Source organism: Mastomys coucha, unplaced genomic scaffold (genome assembly GCF_008632895.1).
Source record: "Mastomys coucha isolate ucsf_1 unplaced genomic scaffold, UCSF_Mcou_1 pScaffold14, whole genome shotgun sequence".
Classification (NCBI taxonomy): Eukaryota; Metazoa; Chordata; class Mammalia; order Rodentia; family Muridae; genus Mastomys; species Mastomys coucha.
In genome coordinates, this window is record NW_022196896.1 from 63892023 (window position 1) to 63902387 (window position 10365).

Here is a 10365-nt window from a genome sequence, read left to right on the forward strand (position 1 = left end):
ATCTCCCGGGAACCTGCTCACTCAAGTAGGCAGGTGCTATATTATTTGCTTAAGAACTGAATTGTACCAGGCCTAGAAGAATTGTACATGCCTACAATCCAGACACTCAAGAAGCTGAGGCAGGAGGACTGCTGAGACTTGAGGCAGCCAGCCTGGACTACACAGTGAGATCCTATATTTAGAACATATATATATATATATATATATATATATATATATATATATATATATATATATATATATAAACTGCCTTTGTCTCAGGGTTCTGAGTTCTAGGACACATGGCTGAAATCTTGACCATTGCACCTCTGGTTGGTCTTACGGGGAGGCTTGGCCCTCAAGGAATGGAGAGGTCAGAGATCAACTTGTGGGGTTCCTGGGATTCCAACTCCAGTCATTGGGCTTGGCACAAATGTCTTTACCCACTAAGCCATCTTACCAGCCCCCCTCCTGTGATTTTAACTTACTTAAGAGGCTGCAAAAGACAGTGCCTTCCTTGCCCTGATATGGTACATGATTGTAGGACCCACCAAACCAATGTATACACACACACACACACACACAGAGAGAGTTAAAATGATTAAGCCAGCCATAATGAAATAATTAAGTAAGCCAGGTCTGATAGTACATACCATTAACCCCAGCATTTCATAGGCAGGCAGATTTCTGAGTTGGAGGCCAGCCTGGTCAACAATATAAGTGACTTCCAGGCCAGCCAGGCTACATAAGTAAGTAAGGCTACTTACAGTAAGTAAAACCCAGCCTTTAAATCCAAGTGAGAGATCCAGAGATGCAGGAGCTGATAGGAAGCTGCGGTCTGCAGAACCAGAATTATTATACATTATCAGAGAGTCCTGAGGCCTGCTCTGCCTGTGAGTTTTATCCTCCCAGCCATTCCTGACTCAGCCTCTTCTTTCTCACCTCCTCCTTGGTCCCTCTCCACCCACCCCATGGTGTGTGCAGGTCTTTGGGTGTTTTTATCTGTGTGGGTACATATGGAAGCCAGCCTTGGACACCCAAATGTCTTCCCCTGTCACAGTCCAGCTCATGCTTTGAGATAGGGCCTCTCGCTGAACTAGCTAGACTGGCTGTCTCACGAGCCCTAGGATCTACCTGTCGCCCTCCCATTCCCCCGTAACACTGGGATTATAGGTGTGTGCTGCCATGCTCAGCCTTTATGGGGGTGCTAGGACCCAGACTTGAGTTCTTGTGAACAGCCAGCAGTTCACTCACTGAGCCAGCTGCCAAGCTCTCCTGGCTTTCCTACAAACTAGGATGACACTCTGTGGCCTGGCCTCCATCCACCACTGTCCCTTTTGACGTCAAAGCCATTTACTTTTAGTCTGCTAAGAAGACTGTCAGCCCTATCCTATTTGGGAGAGCTGCCCACAACCCCAGGGACCCTCCGCCCCCCACTCCCAATCAGGGCTGGCACCTCCATATCCTTGTCCCCACCTGTCCAGGCTAGAGAATTCAGAAGTATTATTAGTTAGGAGCCAGTGTTCCTCCTGAGTCCGTGACCACCCATCTCTGGACAAGTATTAGCATGGCTGGTCTCAGAAAGGCCAGGTACTGCCATTTCATGTCACCGAGTATTTCTGTAGAGGTTTGGGAATAGCCGTCACACAGTAGATCTGACCCCAAAGCCTATTAAAGGAGCTCAACCTTCCCCAGCGAGAAATTCTATCCTTGGAGATAAAGGGCAGAAATCCTAATTAGCACACACTTGTAGCCTCTAGCTGTGGGTCTAGAGACCCAGCCTCAATCAGAAGTATTTCATAGCTTAAACAGAGATGAGCATTGTCATAGTCTTATCTAGATGGCCATTCCAGAGTGATCCTTTATGAGTTTCCCGGAGGTGATTTTTTTCTTCTCCTCCAGAACTAACTGAGTTTACAGAAGATGAGACTTGTAGGTTTCTAGTTTGAAGAACTTGCTGTCTCAGTGGATATGAGTGGTGGTCACTGCTGATTGGAGAAGAGCAGATGTATACCTCTCCCAGAAAAGAGGAAGGGGAAAGCAGGCTCACACAAGCAGAAGCTGGCAGAGTGGGTTAGCTCTGTTGTCTCTGATCAAAGGCAGAGGCGCCTGGTTCTGTTCTTATTCCTGTGCCCCTAATATTTCCTAAGTCAGCTCATTAATCATGTGTATTAATGTATCCCCTTCAAGCCCACCATCAGCTATCACCCACCAGATGCCAGGTGGCAACATGGGAGCTGGAGGAGATGAAATGGGAGCCCAGTCCTGGGCCACCCTCAGCTCTCCTTCCCCTTTGCCCAGATTCCTCACCCCTCTGGTTGACGTGGGCATTGAATGTACTTTGCAATAATGGTTCCACCCAGCACAGTGTAGGCAGGGCTACAAGGGAAGAAAGAAGTCTTATAGTCTCCTTGCTCTCTCCTCAACTCTCACCTATATGCGCGCGTGTGTGCACACACACACACACACACAATGACCCTGGGCAGCATTAGATGCCTAGAATTGCCTAGGCTGTCTGAAACCGACCAACTTTCTCAGAATTCAAGCAGATAAGAAGTGGGGCATGGCCTAGAGACATCATTTGCAGCCCACAGCTGTGAGGTGCTGTCCCAAGAAGTCTCCACCTGAGGTAGAGACTGGAAACTAAGTCTCAGTACTATGGAAGAGCAGTGCATGCTCATAACCACTGAGCCATCTCTCCAACCCCTGTTTGCTTTTGTCAGAAAGAGTGTATTTATGTGTGGAACCCCAGTAATGCCAGAAGAGGGTGTCAGAACGCTTGGAGCTAAAGTTATAGTTGGTTGTGAGCCGGGACATGGGTGTTGAGACCTGATTGAGTTCTCTGCAAGAGCAGCAAGTGTTCTTAACCACTGAGAGAGCCACCTCTCTCACCCCTGCATTTTATTTTTCCTGAAGTGTCTGGGGCACATAAAAACTTGTGTCATGTTTATGAGAAATAACTAACTCACAGCACTGAGTTACACACAGTACTCTTGCTGTCCTAAGCCCATCCCAAAGGATGGTGTCCTGGGACCTCACCCTCACAACACACCAGCTCTAGCTTCCAGCTATATATACCATCTCATCAAATGAAATTATAAATTATTTCAACATAAACACCTATCACTAAATATAGTACCTTGAAGTTTTCTTTTAAGATTTATTTTGTTGTGTTTGTGTGTGTGTGTGTGTGTGTGTGTGTGTGTGTGTGTGTGTATACCCTGGAAAGCCAGAAAAATACCTCATAGCTCCTGGAGTTGGAGTTGCTGGCTTGTTGTGAGCCACCTAAGTACTGGGTACTGACCTTTAACCTCTGGAAGAATAGTAAATGTTTTTTAACCACTCTAACACCATCTCTCTAACACCAGTTTTTACTTGATAAACATTGTTATTGTATCTGTGGGAAAAACCTGGCCTCTGAGACCAGTCTGTTCAATAAGCCAGGCGACCATGCAGATAGAAGGCATGGTGCCTTACAGGACCTTAGATGGTACAGTGGGTCTTTTCAGGGTACCTGGGCTATTGCTGAAGTCAGGGTGGCATGAGTGATGAGATGGGGCATGAGATGCTAGATTCTTGAGGTGAGGGAACTTAGACCTGGGGGCTGCTGGCTCTCAGCTGCACAGAACTCACCCCACGAGGAAGGAATCTGTGTTGAGATGTCTGACCCTAGAGTTACCATCTGTTCCGTACTGATGGGCATCTGTCTTAGTTAGGGTTTTACTGCTGTAAACAGACACTGTGACCAAAGCAACTCGTATAAGGCCAAGATTTTTTTTTTGAAAGATTTATTTATTTATTTTATGTATGTGAGTACATTGTTGCTGTCTTCAGACACACCAGAAGAGGGCACCGGATCCCATTACAGATAGATGTGAGCTACCGTGTGGTTGCCGGGAATTGAACTCAGGACCTCTGGAAGAGCAGTCAGTGCTCTTAACCACTAAGCCATCTCTCCAGCCCATAAGGACAACATTTAGTTGGGGCTGGCTTACAAGTTCAGAGGTTCAGTCCATTATCATTGAGGCAGGAACATGGCAGCATCCAGGCAGGCATGGTGCAGGAGAAGCTGAGAGTTCTACATCTTCATCTGAAGGCTGCTAACAGAATATTGACTTCCAGACAGCTAGGAGTAGTGTCTTAAAGCCCATGTCCACAGTGACACACCTACTCTAACCAGGTCACACCTACTCCAACAAGGCCACACCTCTTAATAGTACCACACCCAGGGCCAGGCGTATCCAAACCATCACAGACACTAAGGATACAAAATGCTTCCAAAGGGCAAAGGCCACCACACAACATGTCAGCAAGGTATATAGGTGCCAAGCATAGACCAGATGGACCACATCCTGCTCCAGCCACCATCTGACCCTCTGAGAGAAACTGCCAACCCCCTCCTGGAGCAGCCCATCCTCCAGGACGTTCTCCACCCTGGGTACCTTCTAGGGCATGGCCTGAGTCAGCCAGCCCACAGTAGTTCCAAGAACCGGACCAGACAGGACATTGGAGGGCCAAGAGCTTCCTCTGAGGGCTTCCTCTGCAGTCTCTATGTGAAGGACCAGATATCTTTTGTCAGAACTATCATTCCTGTGGTTTTCTGGATGTATGGTGGCAGCTGCTGGGGCCTTCTCATCCTCCCACTAAGACATATCAGCAGAGTGCCTGCTGGTGGGCCCCACACAGTAGGGGATGGAGAAGTCAGACAAGGCAAACCTGGGCGTGCTCCTTTTCACTGTCTGGGAAGGGAAGGGACACCATATTTTATCCATCTGCCTACAGTGCCCTGATGTCCCCAAACCCACCATCAGCATGTGCTCAGGAGAGATATCCCATTGCCCTGGGTCTGTGCTGCACACCTACGTATCAGTGCTCTAGCTCGGGCCATTCTGGATATAGAGTTCAGCAACCTGGTTCTCCTGGAAGGATATAGTCAGGTTGTCCCTGCTTGAGTTAGGCACTGGAGCAAGAGGGAAGGGAAGCCAGGCACTGCAAGACACCATTCTGTGGCTACTCCCACCCCCTTAAGGCATAGAAGTAAGTCAATGGACGGTGGGACGGGTTCCATCCCTCAGACCCAGGATTTTCTCCTCAGAAATGAATGGCAGAGCTGCGAGCTTGTGCTGCAGCTGGAATCAGCTCGATGTCGTAATCGCAAGGGTCCATAGCAAAGAGCTACTGTCGCCACAGTGGGCACAGCTCTATCCCCTTTCCAACAGTTCTGATCTCTTCCCCGTTCTCATTGTAGAAAGTTCTACTACATCACCTTGCTGCGAGACCCCGTCTCCCGCTACCTGAGTGAATGGCGACATGTACAGCGTGGGGCCACGTGGAAGACCTCCTTGCACATGTGTGACGGGCGCACACCGACCCCAGAGGAGCTGCCGCCCTGCTACGAGGGCACAGACTGGTCGGGCTGCACGTTGCAGGAGTTCATGGATTGCCCCTATAACCTGGCCAACAACCGGCAGGTGCGCATGCTGGCTGACCTCAGCCTGGTGGGCTGCTACAACCTGTCTTTCATCCCCGAGAGCAAGCGGGCCCAGTTGCTGCTAGAGAGCGCCAAGAAGAACCTGCGCGGCATGGCTTTCTTCGGCCTCACAGAGTTCCAACGCAAGACGCAGTACCTGTTTGAGCGGACGTTCAACCTCAAGTTCATCCGGCCCTTCATGCAGTACAACAGCACGCGGGCGGGCGGTGTGGAGGTGGATGAGGACACTATCCGCCACATCGAGGAGCTCAACGACCTGGACATGCAGCTGTATGACTATGCCAAGGACCTCTTCCAGCAGCGTTACCAGTACAAGAGGCAGCTGGAGCGCAGGGAACAGCGCCTGCGCAATCGCGAAGAGCGCCTCCTGCATCGCTCCAAAGAAGCGTTGCCACGCGAGGACACAGAAGAACCGGGCCGCGTGCCCACCGAGGACTACATGAGCCATATCATTGAGAAGTGGTAGTTGTGTCAGGGGAAAAGAGTGAAGAATGGGCAAGATCTAACAGGGAAAGAAATGGGGCCAACAGTTCTTCCTGTTTGGTGCAGCGGGTGCTAGTAGGATGCCCTAGACCTTGATGGGGCAGGATAGGACCTCTGGGGCAGATGGCCTCCCTGCTCTCCTGACCCCTGTGTCACAGTTAAAGCTGACAAAGATCTGAAAAAGACTGGCGAGGGGACGTGTCTGCTCAGCTGAGACTCCCACACCTACTATGCACGCACTGGCCCCCAATGACCAGCCCTCTAGGAACATGTTACTAGCTCCTAATAGCTTGGTTGAAAGCTCCTTGGCCTCTGGGAACCCCTAATAACCCAGAATCTTGGGGAGCCCTTTCCTTTGAGAATACAAGCATATCTCTGAGGCATCCTCAAACTTGGAGTGCTCCCCAACCCCCACCTATCAAAAGCTGCTTTCAAGATCAGGGTCAGTCCCAGCTGTGGCAGGGAAGACTCGAGTCTAGCACCTAGCCACTGCACTCTCTGGGGCATGATCAGAATCCACGGTGTATCCTGGCTTTGGGGGAACCAGGTTCAAACAGGAAAGAGATGGTCACACCGAGAGGTCCCCCCTCCCCACAATCCCTATGCTTTCTGATGCACTGCCCCTACCCCATCACTGAAACATTTATACAAGGGCTTGTGTGCCAATGTTCCTACCATACCAGCAACTCTTTCAATCCCGTGCGTAGAAGCATCCTTTGGCTGGGATACAGGGCCACATCAACCTGAGTTGGTATTGGATGGCCAGGATGGGGACTTTTCCCATTCTCAACTAAGGTTGGAAGAAACTGCTCCGGGTGTCCTTTCTGGGACCTGTCTGCATAACCCTCCCCACCCTGGCTCTCCCTACATTTTATCCTTCACAAAGTCCAACCTGGCTATTTCCAGCAGCCCCATGAGCCAGCCAGGGACCGTACTAGAAGCCATGTTGCATATTGGGTTTTTTTTTTTTTAAGCACTTGCCTAGTGCCCTATCCCTTAATGTTCTTTAAGAGGCCCTGGCAGGTCCTTAGTGGGGGTATCATGGCTGTTTCAGAGTCTATAAGCATGCGGCCAAGGATTGTGAGCCGACCCTGAGACAGGACAGGGCCTGCACTTCCTGCCTGTGTCTCATTCAGGCTAAGAAGGGGCATGTCACCACAGACAAGAGTGGCGGCCATATGTAGCACAGCAATATTCCAGATGTTGGCAGGTGTTGCTGCTGCCCTGTGGCAATGGCTTAATCTTGACATGTATGTGGTGTAGGGCCTACACTTGGGCACCAGGCACTTGTCCTTGGGGTCCACGGGCAAGATGAGTTCTGATAAGCTCTGTCTAGCCTAGTCCAGGTCCACCTTTATGGTGGTTGATCATCACTCTGAAGACGTGGGTAGTAAGATGAGTTAGGAGGTCAAGGTCACTGAGAAGAATTGGGTTAGATGCCCAGTTTAGAATCTGCAGGGAGCCTGGGGCACTTTGGGGAACCCTGGGGTCTTTTACAGGTCATGTTCGTTGCTGCCGCTTCAGTCAGGAAGTACTCCAGCTCCACGTACGTGCCACCACCACCCCCACAACCTTCTGTGTACACGACCTGAACATAGGATCTGTTCTAATACATACTGGAATGTGTTTTAACGTATGCCCTGCCATCCTGACTCACACGCAAGCACGGGTCTCTTCTCAATCTTTGCTGCATTTGAAAAGTATTCCCTCCCATCTCAGGCCAGCGCCAGGTCGAGGCATCCTCAGTCCACCCCTGCCTAAGGCTCAGGCTACCAGCTTTGGGGCACAGCTTCCTGGTACTCACAGCTTCTCAGAACAGGGTGCTCCCCCATCCCTCCAGCTCCAAGGACTCTGCCTACAGGGGCGTGCCCTGGGGCTGAAAGGCCATGCAAACACAACAAGCTAATAACTCAGTCCCGAGGCACCCTGCAGCCCTGCAGACACCCCCTCCTAGAGTGGGAGGCAGGGACCCACAGAACTGTCCAACCGACGCGTCTGAACTGGAACTGTTCCACTTGAACCCAGGAGCTTTAAAGCTTTATTTATTTATAGCTTCTTATTAAAAAAAAATTAAAAAGCATTGAGGAGAAATCTTTTGGTTATTCATACAGAATTGATCATGGAAAAGCAACTGGTTGTCTTCTAATTGTCTTTGTCTAGATGGAGACTGAACATTAGCAGATGAATAAACCCTGAAAAGGTCATTGTGTGCTGTGGTCTGTGGTGACATAGTCCTTCCTCCCAGGTATGGCAACTGCCTGCATCATATTTAGACAGGGGTGATGGGCAAGGCTGCTCCGGTACAGGTGCCCCTCCCCCTGCACAGAGTGAGGTGCTGGGTAAGTAAAAACACTCATAAACCACAAAAAGTAGAAACGTACATCATTTATTACAACAGGAGCACGGGTGACACTGAGTGAAAGGGGACTGTCAACAACAGCAATGACTGTGCCATCTGTCACCAGTGACTCCCTCGGCTCAGCTTTTAACTTGGGAATATTTCAGATGGCAAAGAGAAAGCGGTCTCTAGGCATGCCTCTGGGCTGGCAGAGTATCCAACATGCAGGAAGCCTAGGTTTGATTCCCAGCACTGAGGTGGAGGCAGGAGAATCATCAGTTCAAAGAAGTCTGAAGTCAGTTGTGTAGAGTCCTGTCTCAACACAACTAGGCTTATCCTTCCATATAAGAAATTATGAGGGGCTGGAGAGATAGCTCAGCGGTTGTGAGCACTGGCTGCTCTCCCAGAGGACCTGAGTTCAATTCCCAGCAACCACATGGTGGCTACCATGTGTAATGGGATCCGATGCCCTCTTCTGGTGTATCCAAAGACAGCTAGAGTGCTCATATAAATAAATCTTTAAAAAAAGATAACAAAGAAATTATGAGTTAGTAGAAAATATGTCATGTGGAGAGACAGAGAGCTGTTCTTAGAAACCATCAGCCCCAGGTTAGTTCCTCATCTGTTGCTAGCCGCACAGCCCCACAACTCAGTTACAAACAATAACGGTTTGCCACGTGTGGTGATGTGTCAGTATTCCTGACAGAAAGAAAAAAGTAACCCTGCCTCAGTTTTGCTCCAAAGCAGAGGAACAGCTTGCGGTAGCCCTTCTTGCTGGCAGAGTCTTTTCTACCTGGAGACAGGTCGCAGCAAATGACCAGAGTGGCGAGTGAACCAAGCTTGAGATAGTCGGTTGTTTCTTACCTGTCCTCCCAGTTCTAGGGAGGAATAGGCAGGAAGATCACAAATTCTAAGCGAGGCTGAGCTGCAGAGTAGTGACCCTGTCTAAAACAACGTGAAAGACAGGGAAAGTTGTTCTGTTGCTAAAAATATTTGCCTTGTTAAGTGTAAGGATCTGAATTTAATCTGTAGAACCTACATTTAAAAAAAAAAACAAAAACAAAAAATGAGGTGTGGTTGCATGCCTGAAAATCTCAGTGCTGAGGAGACAGGAATCCAGCCAGCCTAACCCACTTGGTGAGAGACCCTGACTCAAATCAACAAGGTGGAAGGCACCTGAGGAATGACAGCTGGGATCATATTCTAGGTTCCACAAACACACACACACACACAAGAAGCACATGCTTATGTGTCCTCTAATAAAGCCACAGGATTTGTTCATAGGATTCTACCCTCATGCTATCTAATCCTGATCGCTTCTCACATGGCCCCACCCCTGAACACCATAGTCAGTGGGAGTCTCCACTCTCTACTTCCCAATGTGGATTAAACTCTATACATGAGGCCTTCGGAGGCACTCCAAATCATACAGAAGCCAGGAGCCACAAGAGTTCAACAGAGGTAATATTTTATCACACGGTTTGCTCCGTGTTCTGTTTTCCATCTTCCAGACACTCTGATACCTTCTGAAGTATCAGAAGGATGGTGGTGGTCATCAGACTCCTCCACCCTGAAACACTTAGACACACATCTACCAAAATGGCAGTCCGCTGCAGCCTTCAACCTGCCATGTCCCCCCAAGCATAACCCATATGCAGGATTGTTACCTAGTATATCCTTATCCTATAACTGTCTTCAGAACCAAGCACTTGCTTCTTGTGCTTCTCCCGTATGGCTTAACTAGAGCCCAGACCCTCCTTTGCTCCTCAGCATACCATTGATATTGTGTATATGGAAACAAAGGTGCAAGAATCCCACAGTGTAACACATGACGGTTGAGGGATGACCTCAGGTGTTAACACTCACTCTCTATCTTGTTTAAAACAGAATCTCTTAGTTGGTTTTCTTCTCCCTACACCAGGCAAGATAGCCTGCAAGCATTGGGGGATTCTCCTGTCTCAGCTTCCTGTTTCCTCTTAGAAGTATTTATGAACTTGGGTCTTCACTCTTTTGTGGCAAACACTTTTACCTGCTGAGCCATCTCCCTGCCCCACCACTGATCCTATTGACTAAA

The 10365-nt window shown here is 49.2% G+C and overlaps 1 protein-coding gene across 1 annotated transcript in view; it reads left to right on the top strand.

The window, feature by feature from the left end:
* Window positions 1–8157, top strand: part of Hs6st1 (heparan sulfate 6-O-sulfotransferase 1) — a 38797-nt gene extending 30640 nt beyond the window's left edge. Inside the window, exon 2 of the mRNA XM_031367143.1 lies at window positions 5228–8157. Coding sequence (XP_031223003.1) covers window positions 5228–5936 — 709 coding nt within the window. The 3' untranslated portion in view covers window positions 5937–8157. The remainder of the gene's footprint in view (window positions 1–5227) is intronic.
* Window positions 8158–10365: the final 2208 nt, after the last annotated feature.